This window comes from Neopelma chrysocephalum, unplaced genomic scaffold (assembly GCF_003984885.1).
Source record: "Neopelma chrysocephalum unplaced genomic scaffold, ASM398488v2 Primary Assembly neopelma1_188, whole genome shotgun sequence".
Taxonomy (NCBI): domain Eukaryota; kingdom Metazoa; phylum Chordata; class Aves; order Passeriformes; family Pipridae; genus Neopelma; species Neopelma chrysocephalum.
In genome coordinates, this window is record NW_020897850.1 from 19,416 (window position 1) to 36,897 (window position 17,482).

General features: G+C 43.7%; 1 protein-coding gene across 2 annotated transcripts in view; it reads left to right on the forward strand.

Moving 5' to 3' along the window:
- Window positions 1-56: 56 nt before the first annotated feature.
- The window catches only part of ETV6 (ETS variant 6), a 128,867-nt gene continuing 111,441 nt past the window's right edge, over window positions 57-17,482 (forward strand). For both annotated transcript variants that reach the window (XM_027702525.1, XM_027702526.1), the window contains exon 1: window positions 57-276. In XM_027702525.1, coding sequence (XP_027558326.1) covers window positions 244-276 — 33 coding nt within the window. In that variant the 5' untranslated portion in view covers window positions 57-243. The remainder of the gene's footprint in view (window positions 277-17,482) is intronic.

The following is a 17,482-nucleotide window of genomic DNA, read 5'->3' on the forward strand; positions in this document are numbered from 1 at the left end:
GCGGGACCCGGCACCGGGGAGCGGCGGGGGGACCCCCCCCCCCCCCCTCCAGCCCCGGCAGCGCCGCGCCCGCCCCCGGCCGGGCCGCGCTGCCGGCGGTAACTTCCCCTCGAGGGGACGGGCCGGGTGGGGCCGCGCCGCCGGGCCGGGAGAGGAGCGTAAAGTGGGGAAAGCCCGAGAACTTCCCGTCCGCCCGCCCGTGTGCGCCTGCCCCGCCGGGCTCCGCGGAGTCCCTCCTGAGAGATGTCCGACGCTCCTGCTCAGTGTTGCATCAAGGTAAAGCCCCGTCCCTCTGTCCGGCCCCTGTCAGCGCGGGTCGCGCCCGCCGGCGCCTCGGGGCGGTGGATTTCGCTGTGTTTTGCCCGGGGTTATTTTGATGAAAATAACTGGGTTTTTTTTCCTCTCTCCTCTGTTTTACGCCGCGCGGAGTGCGGTCCCGGGAGGTCGCGCCCCCCCCTCCACGTTCGCGGGGCGCGGCGGCGCGGAGCGGGGCGCTCCCCACGCTGGCTCCCGCCGCGGGCGGGGGAACGGGGCTCCCGGCGGCTGTCAGCGCCCTGCGCAGCCCCGGGGGACGCGGCAGTCGCGACCCGGCTCTGGTGGCGTGGTTCTTCACGGCAGGGAGCTTTAAAGGGAGCCCCAGAGCCCGGCCCGGCCTCCCCCCGGGGCTGCCTGCCCGCCGTTCCCGCCAGCAACTTCGTAGAAAGTTTTCTGCCGTCCGGGAGATGCAGCCGCTGCTGCTGCTTCCACCAGCAGTGGGTTGTAGGGCTCTCTTTCTTTTTTTTTTTATTTTATTTTTTTTTTTAATATATCCGTATCAGTGTTATTTATTTTTAGGCGCTGCAATTACTGGCATCGCTTGCCGGCCGGCAGGTAGGTAGGGGAGCTAGGACTGCGCAGCCCGGCCCTCTCTACCAGGGACTGGGGAATGTGTTTCTCCGTGCCTTGGCCTGTTGAAGAAGGGGTTACCCCGTGAAGTTTCTTGTTTAAAGTGGAGGTGGCATGAAGCTGAGACAATGGAAGCAAAATTGAGTTTCCGTTTTTGTCCAGACCCTCTCTATCTAGCAGCCCATTAGAAACAGTGCTTTCCTCTCTCCCTTGCCCCTCCGTTTTGTGTTTTGTTTAGGAGACACTTTGCCTTATTGTAAACCAGGAGTCTACCTTCTGCTCCTGACTAATTCTGCCCGAGTAAGAGATCTTTCGTGGTTGTCTCTCCCACTCTGGAAGGAAGAGGTGATTTCCAGAGCCTCTCTTAAGGGGAAGAGCCTAGAATAAACACTTATTCAGCGTGATGCTCTTTTGTTTGCTTGTCCCGTGTGCGTTCGGGGGAGTCTTGCGTTCTGTATGGTATGAACACAATTTGAAAGCTTCTGGGTGTATTTTCTCTTGCTGAGTTAAATGCAGTTAGGCCTGTATCCCGTGAAGTCTCGTGGCTTAGAGTCTAGTTTGACTTTTCATAGCACAGACGGACAAATTGGATAATGGGGTATTGTATGCGCGTTACAGTACAGTGAAATGCTAATGCAGGCAAAACGTGTGCAATTGACTCATTGAATTCCTATATATATAAAATGAGATGTAGCTACTGCTTGTCTTTTTTTCTTTTTAGTAAACCCTGTGGGAAGGTAGGATGTGTTCTCTGGACAGAAGAACGCAAATGAATGTCACGAAAAAGTGGCGTCATATTAGTTGTGTTTCCTTGTTTTCACCGTGTCATTTTGAAAATGCAAGGCTCACTTCTGCTCTCACTGAAGTCAGGAGAAATTCTGCTGTTGATTTCAGGAACTGTAAAACTGGTTCTTCCCTAGCCACAGTAAGGTACATTATAGAATCATACTGTAAGGAATCAGCTACCTAGCAGGAGAGATACAAGCAAACTTCTGCTTCAGTCTTGTAATGAATAAATGCCAAATTTTCATTACATTTAGACAGATATTGGAAAACTGATTTTTTTTTTAAATGACCAATTCTAAACATGATGATCTGAACTTACTTTAATTTTTTAATGTGTAGTTTGTTTATGTGCAGTTTCCATGCAGACCCTTCCAATTATCTTGTCAGAGGACAGAAACTACTGTTACTGGCTTCTCTGGTGGTTATTTTGATAATTTCAAATACAGAAAGTACAACTTTTCAGACAGAAATGTGAACTTCAAATGAAAGCTTTTCTTCACTAGTCAAACTATTCCGAGTAACTTTCACTTCAGCTTTTCAAACTCCCCTTGTTTTTTGGACACTTCTTTCAACCAAGCAGTGTTCAGGGTGATTGTAATCAGCAGCTGGATTTAAGAGGAGCTGTTTAACTGGTAGTGTGATTATGTGAGTACAACTGATAGTTTTTTCAGTGTTCCAGTCTGGTTGGTGGCATGGAGCTTGATGTTGAGGCAGAGGAGCAAGGTCCCTGCTGTACCCCAACTTCGCTGCTAAGCTGCTGTGTTGTTCTGAAAAGCAGGCAAGTATTGTGCTACAAGGGTGTCAGGAAGTTTCGTTAGGAGCCTGTGAACTGGAAGCAGTGGTGCTGGTGAATGTGTTGTTTTGTTGTTCTTCTGCTTGGGTTTTTCCTCCTCTTCCTCCTCGGGTATAGGACAAAGGTGCATGCAGTAGATGCCATAATACCTGGGGTGGTGAACCACGGAAAGCTTCAGCAAAGAGTTAAGGCTAGGGCTTTGCTTATACCCCAGCTGCTTACTGACTCCTCCTCTGAGAAATGAAAAATACAATGCTAATATCCAGACCTTGCCAACACTTGGATGTGTGCTTGCCTGGTGGATGGCAAGCAGTCCCACTGTGCTGTTGTAGCACGGAAGTTAAGTGTGCGTGTGGAGTCTAAAGCTGCAGAGTAAAGTTATCACTGGGGTTTAGAAAATAAGACCTTGGGGGTCAGAGATGAGAATGAAGTTGGACCTTCGGTGTTTGTTGTAGCTTAGGGGGTCAGTATACTCTCTGCATGAGCTTGTAGGCTTTGGGGTTGTGAAGGTCTCCAGTCTGAGAGGGTCTGAAGCTTTGACTCTGCGGTGGGTTGGGAAGGGGTGTTTATTATGGTTGTCATATTCAGACACTTTTTTTTCCCGGTTATTGGAATATCTGTGTTGGTAGCAAACCTGTTCCTCTGATCCTGAGCCATAGTAGTTAACTGATTATATTATTGTAAACACTGCCACAATGTTGGCACTCATTACAGTATTGGCAAGTGATCCTTTCGGCCTCACCTCTCCTCCCACAGATGGGAGAACTGAGGCACTAGGAGAGTGTAAACATTTTGCAAAGGCTTACATGAGAGCAAAAGATCAACAGGAGACAGGATTAGGAGTTTAGACACAGTTGATGATTTTTCTGATTAAGGTCCAGTTGATGGTAAATTCTGTTTAAAACCTCACCTGGAGTTTTCTAATTATCAGGGTCTCCTTATTTTTTGCCTGAAATTATTATACCTTGAGAATATCGCTGTGGTGTCATGCAGAGACTCAAAATTCAGCAGGCAAATGGAAGGGTCCCAAAGAGCACAGTTTATTTTCCTTTTTATAGATATGAGTTGTTTTGTTTGATTTACCATGTGACCATACAAACAGTTGTGCTGGCACAAGTGTGGAGTCGTGGGGAAACTAAAACTGGGGATATGGGGGGGGAGATCAGCTGCTTCAGGTCTCCCAGACCAGGGCTTCTCTGAGCCCAGGCTCCCTTGTGTGCCACCTGGCTGATGCTTGAGCTGAGAGTGTTTTCTGTGGGCAGCAGTGAAGGCACAGAGCCTTACTGCGATTCAGATTTCGTAACTGGTTTCAGTGGAGGTTTTTTTTCTAGATGCACACTGGTGGATATAGGCACTTTCTCTTGTGTGGACCTGTATGTGGTGGCTGCAGGAGTCAGCACAGTAAACCTGTAGCTCCAGGACTTGTCTCATGGGTGCTCATTTTGGATTGGAGGATGTACTTTGTAATAGTTTAAAATAAGAGAGAGGAAAAGCAGAAAAGCCAAAGGGCAAACAACCAGCAGAGTGTCTGAGCTTTCAACCTTAGCTGGCTTCCCCAGATTTACTTAATTTTTAGCTAATGGGTTACGTGTCCTAGTACTTCATTGGTGCTGTTTTTGCAAAGAGCCCTCTCCTCCTGAAGACTTCCCATCAGGAAGGACTGTTCAGCATCACACAGCCAGAATCCTGTTACCCTTAGCCAAGGCTGAGTATCTGTTAGTGCAGATTGTATGCCTTAATGTTTACTAGTTAACTTGTTTACTAGGAGGAGGATCCTTCTAGTACTGTCAGTGGCAAAACTCATTAAGTTCAGTGGGTGTAGGATTGCATGGTACAAGACCAGAGTTTAGAAGTACATACTATTTAACACCTGGTAAATCACTTAACTTCTTGGCACCACCTGAATTGAATCCCTCTGAAGCAAAATTTTACTAGCACTGCCCCAATTAAACACCAGTCTTTAGTATTCAGTGTATCACTACAGGTGAGGGCGGTTTCCTGAGAGGCAACCCATTAAAACAGCATCCTGAATCTGAAATGCCCCAATGAAACAGAGTATACTTTAATGATAATTTAAATGCTTATTGCACCATGCATCCCAAAGTGTCTTTTGGAGGGAGGTGGCTAAGTGGTGCTCTGCTGATAGAAATGATGATAAGCAGGAGATGAAATCTTGTAGAGCTACACATAAGTGACGTTTCTGCCTTTTAGAAAAGTTATCTGGGTTCTTGAGTATGTGTCTTCTGAAGTCTTCTGACTAAAGCTTTCCTAATAAAGTGCTTACTGTGGCAAGGGGCTCTCCCTAAGGCAGCCTGTGTTTTTAGCCAGTCATGTAGTTCTGACCTACAATCCAAAAACTGGATAATTTGTGTTTGGGTTTTTTTGCATGTGCTTGTTGTGGAATATTTGTAGTTCACTGCCTTGAGCGGGGCATCCCCGGTGAACCAGCAACTCAAAACCCAGGGCTTCTGAAAATGATCACTTTGGCTGTTTCTGTGAAACAAACACAAAATAATAATGAACTTACCTATGCAGGGCAGTGGCAAGGCTAAGTACTTGTAATGCAGCATGGAAACAAACTGTGTTTACTAGAGAAATCAATGACACAGTGATCTGATTTGTTCCTGGCTTTTTAGTTCACACAGCATTTGGGAGCAGGGGAGTGGTGGTTGTTGGTTGTCTTTGGCTTTTTTGGTGTGGACCACCTACCTCTGCTGAGCAGAGAGAGCAAGATCTTATGGCTTCCCTGTGTCCTCATGTTTGGATCAGCCACATGTGGGCAAGGTGGCATTTCTGTGCCTGCAGCCTCCATTGAAGGTGGCTTTGGGAGAGGCTGGCACATGTTGCAGGCATGGCTGTTCTGCCATAGTCCTGTTCCTGGTCCAGGGCAGGAGCACCTGGAAGGGATGGTAGCCAGATGTGGCTGCTAGAGCTATCCCTGCCACCTTGCCCTGACCACAGCCCTTCCCAGGGCTCCCTGAAGCTGAATGCAGGAGAGGCTGCATACTCAGTTGTTCCAGGTGTTATTCTTTCCTGGTGGTAGGAGGGCATCACTTCCTATTCGATCAAATACAACTTCAGCATCTGACAAGGGAAGACCCCCCGGTAAAGACAGTGGATGATGATCAACTGCCAGCATTGTCACAAGAACAAATGTTTAGGATGCAAGGTGTCCCCATGCCTCCTGAGGGAAGGAGACCACCCAGAACAACCCATGGGTGGGATGTTCCTCTAGGCATTCATGAAAAAGCCAAGCCAAGTTCCAGGTGTGTGCTCAGGTTCAGCCTGAGCAAAGAGACCAGAGAGGCCACCCAAACTTCTGTGCCTTTAACAGTGGAGTTGTGGCAATTGATTCCTGCAAGTGTGGGTTATTTTTTCAGGTCTACAACCCAAACCAAATTTAGACCATATTGGTTCTAATGTTGCAGAGTTGTCTTCAGGCAGTGTTTTGTTAAAGCACAGAAGAGAGCTACTCTCTTCATCTACTTCTTTAGTAGCATATAGGTCTCAAGATTAGAGACCTTTTTTTTTTTTTTTTACAAAAATGGCACTGCTGGAAGGAAAATAAATGCAGAAAACTCCAGCCAAAATAAAGGAGTTTGAAAAGAGTTAAGCTTTTTACTGATAATGGTATTGCTCATCTTCTGTAATGCTGCTGAGCTCCAAAGTGAACTGGGTATAGTAATTAAGGAAAACTATAAATGATTCTTCATCTAAATGGTTTTCCAAAGGTTATTCCTTGTTAAACCACATGCAATGTCTTTGCTTCTGTATTGTTCTTCTATAGCTTGCAAATACTTTCCTAGTTAAGGCTGGAGAGAAAATTGGTATGAAGGAGATTCTCACTGCAGTGTGTGTGTTGGTGTTCTATGGAATGTTTGCACATGGGTGTAACTGCAAGAGCCAAATGTTAGTACAACACCACAAAAAAAATTTGAATATGACAGCTGGACTTCACATGTTAAACTATTAACAATTGGATAATATTAAATCCTGAGTTTGGATGTTTAATTTTAAAATAACATTAAGTGTGATTGTAAGTAGGAACAATGAGTGATTTCTTGGGGGTTTTTGCTTGGGGTTTTTTGTGTGCTTTTGTTGTAGGTTTTGTTTTGGGCTTTTTCTAGCTATCTTAAGTAGGGTCTGATCAAGAAATTGTAAATTATTTGTTTTGGGAGTTTAATCTGGAGAAAACCAGCTGGCATCCAGTCAGGATTATCCTTAAAACTGATGAAATGCAGGAGAAGTTGCAATTCTTTGTATGGTTTGAATTTCAGCTGAATAGGGCTGAAGTGATTTTTTCATTATGTCTTCAGTGGGAACCTCCGAAACATCTATTGACAGAAACTAGGAATGTTTTTTATATTGGTATAAGATTCTGTGAAAATCTAGGAGCTTGGAGTTCTACCAGGTAAATGAAATGTCTAATAAAACTGCCAGAGATAGTAGTACTATAGATAGAATTCAGAGACAGATTTATCCAATTAGTAGGGCTACAACAAGGCATTCTGTATCTGAACTGCATTTTTCTTTATCTTTCTCTTTTTTTTTCTTATAAAGGATTTCACATAAAAGTACTTTCCATCATTGATGGAGCACTGTGAAGCTCTGCTGATGTTCTTGGAGGTGAAATGAAGCAAACCCAGCATTACAGCAATAGGGGGGAGCTCCTTCCCACTTTCTCGGAGCTCCTTTGAGGTCTCTGTTGTGATTCCCACCATGACAACCAATCCTTTTTAGTTCTGGTGGGTTAGGACTGGAGATCGTTGTTTTACCATATTCCCACTTAAAAGGCTAGTTCTCATCTTCCTACCTGTGATGTGCTTTAAAACACGGGCAAAGCCAAGCGTTGTTAGACCCGCCCAGGTTTGAGGTAGTAGGGTGTGAAGAACTTCATATTCTGGGGTGAATCTCACCAGAGGCTGTCAGAAAAATGTTCCTGTGTAGATGGGTCCTCCCTTGCCACATCTGTGAGAAGCTGTTTGGATATTTCCAGTGGACACCACTGCAAGGCTGGTTGCAACTTGAAGCCTGCAGAGCAATCGAAGTAGTGCTGATGGGGGCAATTGTTAGCTGTGTCTCTGCCTTTCTGCTGTGGTGGCTGTGGTCCCAGCAGCATCATCCCAGCTCCAGAGGAACAGATCCCTCCAGTTTAGAGCACTGCTGTGCTGGGTTGGGCAGCCTGGTGTAGGTACATGGATGCCCATGCCGTGCTGGATGCCCAACTCAGGGACAGACTTGCCATCTCCTTGGGGATGAGGAAATGAAGGGCTGAGCTGTTTTTACAGAGGGATGAGGATGCTGCTGAGGGTGCCAGGAGGTGCACCAAGTTGCAGGAACAGGAGTGCTGATGGGTTGGCAGACTGAGTGGTTGTGTCACTGTCTTATGGCTTGAGCACATGGGGAGACTGTGGGAGCAGCTTCCAGGAGAAGGTTATGGGCTGTAAAATATTTCATGGCATGTGGCTTGAGATAGGTATCACACATTGCACAGTAATCACTGAGCTCAAATACACTGGCGATAGTGTCCTGGCAAACTACCTCACACCAGCTGAGTCACCAGAGCCATCCATGACTGACCATGTGCTGGCTTTTATTACCTCCCAACAGGGACAAATTACAACCTCAAAGTAAGAAGAGTGAATTGATAGTGTGTGCAGTGCCAATTAGTACAGCCAACTGAACCATATTGACAGGCAGTGGCTGCAGGCTTGGAGAAGAAGGTAGAAATTGCAGGGTTTGGGTTTTTTCTCTTGGTAGTTTTGAGTGGGGTACTCTTTTAAGACTTTTCTGCTTAACAAATACAGTGAGGTCTCTTTGAGCTGTTCAGCACTGTTTGCTGATAGACCTCGCAGAACTGGTCTGGCATCTGGGTTCATATTTTTGGAAATGGTTTGGTTAGTGAATACAAGAGACTACTGAATTCACTTTTCAATCTGGGGTGAAATGGGCAGATAAAACCATAGTGGGAAAGCAGCAGACAGTAAAATAGAAATTATCTGTGTATTGAAGTTTGAATCTGTGCTGTGTATCAGTTCTGATGCTCTTCTGACTACTAGGCAGGTTTGCAGTGGCACTGAAAAAGGCACAGAAGTGAGTAGTGAAGTTGCCTGGGGAAACTTCCACAGGAAGAGAAGCTATATTGCCAAGTACTTTTTGGGTTGGAGACTGCTGAGGGAGGTATAATAGAAATCTCTGAAATTGCACAACAGTGTAGTACGGAGAGCAATTTCTGATAGTACAAAACTAGAGGAGGCAATGAAATTACTAGCCAGGAAGATTGAAACAAGTACTTATTCCATCTGTGTTAAGCTCAGGAACTCACTGCTGCAGGATGGTATGAAGGCTAAAAGTACAAATGGATTTGAAAAAGCAGGTAGAGGAATATGAGGAAGATATTAAGATTAACAGCCTGTATAGAGGGAAAGCCTTTCTCAGGGGAAAGATTGTTTTTTCTGTTTGGTAAGCCATTCCTGAATCAGAGACTTCTTTTCTTTTGGGAATCAGATTGCAGGCAGGATAGCCTTGCTCTGATGATGTATAGGCATTCAGATGCTCCGATGTAAAATTTTGCACCCTGGAAGGATGGTCTTAAGTGCTCATCTCTTCTGAATTATTTCCTAAGTCTCAGTGCCAGCAGTCTTGATTTCAAGACTAGTTAATTGTTAATGGGAAGAGACCTGAGGAAGAATTTGTCTGTGACTCAGAGACTTGTGAAGTCAGGATTGCTAGGACTAGAGATTGCTAGCAAGAGATTGGCTTTGCTGCTTTATTTACCCAGATTGAAATGAAAGAGGGGAAAACCCTTCAGGGAATGCATGGAATAGGAATTACAGATCAGCATTGGAAAAAGAAAAGTTTTCTGGTTATGGGGAAAAGACATCGTTTGCTTCTGGCAGCCAAGTGTGGGTTACCTGTGCTTTTCCAAAGGTTTCCCAGTTCCTATTATCACTCACATAAAAAGCATTAACTCCTTTTCACATATGTGACAAATGGTGTCCCAACTGGATATTGTAGCAATGGGCATAGGAGTTGCTGCTTTCACTGCCTGGCCAAGTGTTGCCAGCAGTCACTGAAGTGTCTCACTTGCTAAGAAATACTGTCATTTGTACAGACCCTGCATCATGCTTTGACACTGAAGTTTGGGGTTTTTTAATGGCAAACAGAGGAATGACTATACAAAATAAATTCTGATATTGTTTTGTATGTGTACTTTTTAGTTATTTTTCCTAAAGAGAGAGTGATTCACGGTGTTAGATAGCCATTAAAATGTATTAATATGCAGCTAAATATGGCCTTTAATCTAAATTTAGTTTTCCTTTCTGCTGATATGTAGAATGTCCACAGATATCTGTTTAAGTAACTGCATAGCCTCATACAGATTTAGTTAGGTTTTTGTTTTGGAAAATAACAAATTAGTTTCTTTGCTGGATGATTGTTTTTTGTTTGTTTGTTTAATTTTACATGCTGTTTATGATAGACTACACTTGGCTTTGCAGTGAAATGTAATTACAAGTGCAGTCTCCTACATCAAAACCCTGAGCATTAAAAGTAGTTGTAAAAAAAAAAAAAAGATTTATTTTTGTACATGAAATGGAAGTATCTGATACATTTTGAAGTAATATTACATAATAAATAAAAAGCTGTTTATTAAGCACATGAAATACTATTTTTTTATCACACCAATTGTTTTCTGTCATGTTCATCTACTATTATTTCCTCCCTCTCCCCTTGTTTTGGTTGACTGGAGGAAGAAAACAAGCTTCCTGTTTCCGTGACTCCGAAGCATTTTCCAACTTTGGGTAAACTGGTCATTGTAATGAACTAATTGACCAAGCTGAAAGAAGAAAGTATTCTCTCTTTATCTGTTACCAGAAGCTGGCTTGGCTCTTTGGCAGGCTTGGAGTCTAGGTGTAAAATAGTGGACCTCACTTGTTTCAATGGTAGAACTTTCTTTAATGCTTTGGCACTGAGTGTTGTGCTTGGGATTTATCTTCAAAATTATTTTCTGCTGTTGTAGTTTTAACTGGATCTCAATACACTTTAGTTTCATGTTTCTTAGTTTGTTTTAAACAAGGGGAAAAAAACAACTTTAAAATTTCAGTTTTTAAAAGAAGAGGCTTAGAACAATTGTAAATGTTTAGGCATAATGCCTTGACAGATCTTGAATATGGTGCTTGGAGAACCTCTTCCTCTCCTCTTCATATTACCCTCTATACTGTGTTTTAATGCTTTAGCAGTGAGACCCATCTTCTTTAGCCACGGGGGGCTGAAGCAATGGAAAAGCAGCTGACATGAGGGATATTCCTCCAGTTTAGCCTGAAGGTTTTGCTTTGCAAACAAGAAGGGAAGCTGTGGTAGATGCAGAACAAGCCTCCTGGTTCCCTTTATAACAGTAGTGTTGTTAAAAAGAAAAAACAGGTTTTAACTCATGTCCTATAGTAGAGATGTCTGTGTGCTTTCTAAGATACTCAAAAGTCTCCATTAGCTCAATGTTTTAGTATGTTTGTTGTCACAACCAGTTCCCTGTGAGGTAGAGAGGTAGGGTTGCCCTGCTTCACAGGTGGGGAATGAAGTGGCATCATGTAGTTTTTTGGTGCCTACAGCTGCAGCAAAATAATGCTGTGCTTTACCACTGTGGTCTCCTCGGGCCCTTTGCCTGTGCCTGCCTGGGTCCCCCCCTCACTGTTTGCTTGGCAGATGATCCCGTGCTTAGACTGGCCTATCCCATCACATGCTTGCTCTTCTTGCTTGAGCTGAGAGCCTCACGGTCCTAGTGCGTGTCCATAGGGGGTGAAGACTTGAAGACATCACTTCAGCAAGTTCAGTTACAAGGTGAACTTAAGATCCTGGTGAAAGAGAGGTCTGTTTTCCTTCAGTCTAGGCTGGGGTTTCATAATTCTCTGTCTGTTTTTCATTGGTGGTCCACAGAGCGCTCTGTCATCTGAAAATTACCCGTTCGGTTGTATGGACCTTGGCCTCCTTTTTGTTGAAAAAGAGGAAAAAGTCTTTCCCAAAACAATAACTGAAGTTCTGTAGACCCAAGTTGTCAGCGGGTGGTTGGCAAAGCAATGAAGAAAGTGTGAAAGCCGTGGATTGAAGGCATCAATATATAGCCCTGTCGATGATTTGCTTACAAAGGACACTGAATGGCTGGCCTGGAGGAAGACTTGGTTTTAGAGCATATTTAAACTTGAGCCTTATAGTGACAATATGCATATTTACATTTTCATCTTCTAAAGAGAAAAAGCAGCAACCCCCCCAAAAATTAAGGGAATTAATTAGTAGAATTGATTAGAATGATAGCTTTTGGGGATGGCAGAAGTTGCTTTCTATATAACACCTGAGAAAAAGAGCCACTTCTGGCTGGTCTGCAGAATATTTTTGTTCAAATTACTTGCTCAAAAAAATGAATGACTTGGTTGGTATCTATACTTATGGAAATAAAATTACTACATATATTTGAAAAATAGACATTTTTTATTCAGAGTTTGTCCTTGTGGATTTTCTTAGGAAACTTGTCATAGTCTTGAAAGTTCCAACACACTGGTCACCTACAGGTTTTTGTAGACACGTGTCGCTGGTGATAATACCAGGTGAGCAGTCCTGCACTTCAGGGTTGAAGCTTGTGTCTTGACTTCCTCCAAGGTTCCTAGGGTATGCTGCTCTCAGCCCAGCTGTGCTCACAGCAGACACTCAGAAATTTAAAGATATTTAGCACTGCTGCAAGATGCAAGCTTTGACGTGGGGATACTCTCCACACATGTGTAGACAGGGAGGGGGTTGAACCAAACAGAGATCTGGTATCTGTCTTCCTATATATCTACTCTAAGCTATGGGACTGGAGGTTATTGTAAGAAGGAGAATAGGAACCAGAAAAATAGGGTGGGATTGAAAGTGAAGGAATTAGGAGGTGATGGCAAGGAGTTTGCTGTGGCAGCAACAGCAAGCAGCTGGATCCATTGCAGACTCCTGTGAAAATCATAAAAATTTGCTTTGGAAGGTCTGAAAATTTGCTTTTAGAGAGGCAGAAGCAGGGAGCAGCTAAATTGGGAAGGATTGTTTCTCACTGTATGGGAACAGGGAGGATCAGATAGAAGCATCCAGCAGTTTTAAACAGGGAAGTATGTTTTCATACAGCAAACAGTGAGGTTAACAAAACTGCTGCTGGGAGTTGTAATGTAGGGCCAAGCAGGCAATTGGTTTCAGAAGACAGTTCACACTACATGAGTCTGTTTGGGACCATGAATTGCAAAGATAACAGCTGTGGTCAAAAAAACTCAGAAAGCCCCTAACCTGTGGATTTCTGGGGTTGTGGGCAAGGGAGAGTTTATTCCTCTGACCCTGAGCATTTCCTGTTGGATGTTGCTGGAAATGTGGTACTAGCTTGGACAGACCTTTGAGCAGACCAGAACTACTGTGCTTTTCCACTTTCATTTAGGACTTAAATACTTTGGTGCTTGACTCTGTACAGATGCCTCTGACAAGTGGAAAAATAACAGTTGAGAAAACCTCTTGTGTGAATCAGACCTTTTGCTCTGTTTCTTGATCTTGTTGTTATGTTTCCTCAGCAAAGGTAACCTGACCATCTGAAATTCATAAGAAGAATGTTCTTCAGGTTATGAAGGACTTCTCAGTGAATTTTGTTTGGGAAAATACTTGACTCTCCTTTTGGGCTGTGATGCTATTTATTGGCATAAAGTTCCCTGACTTATTTACTTCTCGAGGTTCTCTCCTAAGATTTGGCTGATGGAGGGTGGAAAAAATAGTGAGATTTTTAGATAATTCAAATGCTGTGTGCTGTGTCAGCCACACCTCTTCTGATGTCTGGTAAGAGACAAGTGAACACAGTTCCTTGCAAGACAAGGATGCGTTTCTTTAGATGGAACAAATATGTACCCACATGAGCCACTGGGTGGCTGATGAACAGGTATTATACAATGCAGGGGCAATTCAGCAATTCCATTAATATATTCCATCGACATGCCTGAAACCTGTGTTGGAGTGACTATTTTGATTTGATAGTTCAACCTCTTTGCCTTTTAGTCCCTGACTCCTTGTTTCAAGTTCCTGATAGCTGAGAAAATTGATGACGAAGTGTTTATTGAGTGCCTGGACTTCGGTTTTCTACACATAGCCATTAAGAAATGAGTAAGCCAGCAGGCAGGATCTTGTTGTGGGACAGTCTGTACACTAAATGTTTACCTTCGGTGCAAGTTGAGCTATTTCTCAAATATCTTGCACTAGTGCAGTTAATGAGCAATTAGAACTAGAAAAGTGAGCTGGCTAAAAAACAAAAAACTCCACCTGCAAATGCTTGTGTGTCCTTTGCCAAGACCCATATCTGGAATGGTGTCCTGCAGCAGGCAGATACCATAACAGCTTGCTCTCATGTAGTATACATGGTTGCCTGGCTTTAGGTAGAACTTAGTTGTGATGCCTGTGAAGCACTACTTGCTCACCTCTAACTCTCCTGAGGTCCTGTCCCAGTGCACCAGCCTGGATGGTCCCTCTGGGGACAGGCTCTTCCTTTGCTGTTCCCAGGTGTTGTCTATAGAGCCTCAATATCTAAAGACATTGTACCTGCTACCACCACATTGAAACAAAAGCAGAGTTTCCCAAAAGATGCTGATAGCTGAAGAGATTCTGTTTTCCTAGTGTTAAACACAAGGAAGTTAATTTTATCATTCCATACAAAAGTGAAGGAAAGTATGTCTGTGCACCACATGCGGAGTCTGGACCTGCACTTTCATAACTCAGTGCACAAGCACAGCAGCTACATGATCCTGTGACCAAAGGCTGTATTATTTGCTCAGGTTTTGTAGGTAATCTTTAATTTCTTACTCACTGATGTTTGCACTCAACTACTTAGCTCCTGAATTTCCCACTCAGGCTTTGGGCATTGACCAGGTCTGTGTTACCTGACATCAGAACCAAAGCTTTTAAGTATTCATGCCTATTTTTGTCCCTTTAGGCTAGATAGATGAACTACAGTAAAAGTGGTCACTGGTTGAGGAAAACATGATGGTTCTTCTGCAGAGAAGCCATCTCTGCTTTTTTTTTAATGCCAGCAGACACCAAGGGGCTGAATCAGCCACAGTTTGGTCTTCTAGTGTGAAGGGTAGAGCTGTTGCCTGAGGTATGAATGAGCCTTCTTATATCAGTGTGAGGCCTTGCTGCTGTCATCTGCAGACTTCCAGCCGTGCTGTGGGATGCTTTGCGTTTCTGAACACACCTTGGCTGAACTGTTTGGGTTTAATTGTAAGAGAATGTGGCTTTAATAGAGAGAGGCACTCACATGCATTGAGTTTTCTGAAATAAACTGAAAACACTGAAAGCCAAACTTCCCCACTTTCAATACAAATCTGTGCTGTTCTGTACCACTGATGCTGACAGACAGTCTGGACCATGCAGCAAAGCAGGAACCCTCTCTGGGTCAGGGGAGGAAGTCTGTCCCACTTACCTAATCTATGGGCCATTTTAGAGTTTCTACTAAAATTGTGTCCTCAAAGGATGCAAACATGGAAGTGTTATGTTCAGTCCATAAATGACTCTTTGGCTCTTTGAGCCATGCTCACCATAGCTTTCCTGGGAACTTGGTGTATATGCTATTAGGTGTGAAAGGTATTTGTGACATCCTTTCTATGGAAAGTGAGGCCAGCTCACTGGTCTTGTTTGTGTTTTTTATATCTTCTGTGCTGACCTTGCAACATGGTTATAAAAAATATAGCAGCCTGGCCAATATACTCATTATTCTAGACAGGGAGTATAGGCTTGAGTGTTTTGTTTTTTTTTAAGGCCAGAGTATGTGTATCCCATATCCAGTCTCAAGTAACACTGGTGGCTGCCTGAAACTGTGCAGATGCTGTATCTCTTGAATCTGCTTCTTGTCTCTGAGAGGCAGCATGGGGAGTGCAGACACAACTCACCATTCTTGCTCCCAAGCAGTGGGTACCACTGATGCTGTTGCTTCTCTGCAGCTTCAAGAGGTGACTGATTACCTGTCTCCTCCCTTGCACCAGCTCAAGACTTTGCAACTTGATACAAGATTGCTTTCTACTGTTCTTAGTGCATCAGATGGAGGCATCTTTTCCTCCCGAGTCTCTGCATTGCCTGCAAAGTTGGAAAACTGACTAGTTTCACATACTGAGCAAAGGTTTGTATTCCCCCCCACTCCTGCAAAATGTAAAACATTCGGAATGTCTCTGACAAATATGAAATTGGTGCAGGAGCTACCTCATTAGTTCAGCTTAATTTTATCCCTCTGTCTTCTGTTCATCTGACTATTATTTTATTATCATCTCCTTGTGTGACTGGAAGAAATCTCCAGTTGTTAAATCCCTTTTAGATTTGTTTAAAGTGGTTGTCTTTCTTGGGTTTGTGTCTTGTCCCATGTCAGAGATGTGATTTCCTTTCTTCTACCATTCCTTGCTGAAAACTTCACACAGTATAAAGAGGTACCTAGGTGCCAAGTTAGTAGTACTGTAGTACAGAAAATAGTACTGTAAACCTGTTCAGCATGGACTGAATGGATATCAGACAGTGAAGAGGTTTGATGCTGAATGTTTTTGTTGAGTTTACTTTAAAAAAGGAGAGAACTTTTATTCACTTCTTGGTGAATAGACAGCCATTAGTTCTTGGGGCATTGTAATTATCAGATATGAAAGTGCGATATTAATTTTTAAATTTTAAATTTTTGGGGGGGGTGGCAACAAATTAGGTAAGAATAGAAATCCTTGGTTTAGAAATGTAACTTCTACACTAGCCCTGCTGCATGTCTGTGCATTGCCCTCCCTGCTTCTCCTGCCAGTGCTCCTGTGTCACTGGTGGTGTGGACTCTCAGCTCTGTTAAGGGACAGCAGCTCTGACCTGGCAGTCAGCTCCCAGGCATTACTCCCTTCATTTTCCTTTTGTAGGCTGAAACAGTCTGTGTTTGCTACCTTGTTTGAGAACAGGCACTTTCCAAGCTGCAGCAGCTGTTTGTATATCCCTCTTGGGTTATTTGAGCAGATGCACAGAGGATTTTGGAGCTGCCCCTGCTGGGCTTACTTCAGTTTCTGAGAGTTGTTTTTGTTAAATCCATTCTTGAATTAGATCAGCTCGATCAATACAACAGACAAAGAAAGGTGTGTGTATGTGTGTGGGAGGATGTTTTCAACCCTGTAAATAATAATGATCATCATTATCTCCAACTCTTCACTGGTCACTTCTTTCTCCCATTACTGCCAAAGACTGTTCTGCATGTTTTACTCCTAAGATAAGATTTGCTTTGGAAGTTGGGTGCCAATTTGAGCTTCACTTAAAAGCTTTTCGGAAAGGTGGTTGGAAGTGCTGAGAGAGAGAAAGCTTTCTTTAAGCATCTTGCCTGCCTATGAGGTATCCCTATGAAAAACTGTGGGTTCTTAAATGGGTTGAGAAAGGGCAAGGGAATAGGTTCCTGGAAGAGCTTTCTTTCCCTCGGGGACCCCTGATGAATTTTGCTTGCACTTGTAGTCATTTTGCAATGAGAAAAAATGCACCTTGCTCTGCATTTCTTGGAACTGGGTCTCACTCACCACTTACATCTCTGGTAGTGCTGCTGCATGTTTTTGTGTACTCCTGCTGACTCCCCTGGTCCTGCGGTGGTTGTGGATTTTTTGCCTTCTGTGGTTTGAAGCAGAGTTGCTGAGGTCTGTGTGTGTGTGTGTATAGGAATAGCAGATTGGAAAATGAGAGGTCGGGAGGCTCAAACAGCTTCCTGAAAGTGTGGGAGTACAGGGCAGAGAAAGGAAGAGAAATCTTTTTGAAGCTGTGTCAGTGCTTTACATGGACGAGAATAGCAGTGTATTGACAATGCAGTCTGAGGATAAGTGTTGCTGTGTAGCAAAGTGTTACTGCTGTAAAAATCACTGCTGTCCACTAGCTAAACAAATTCTTTCATCATGAGTGCAGTTTTATTGGTATGCTGGGGTCCACAGTACACACTTCTGCTCACATAGCTGTGTTAGTCAGACCTCATGAACATTGTTAAGTCTGCAC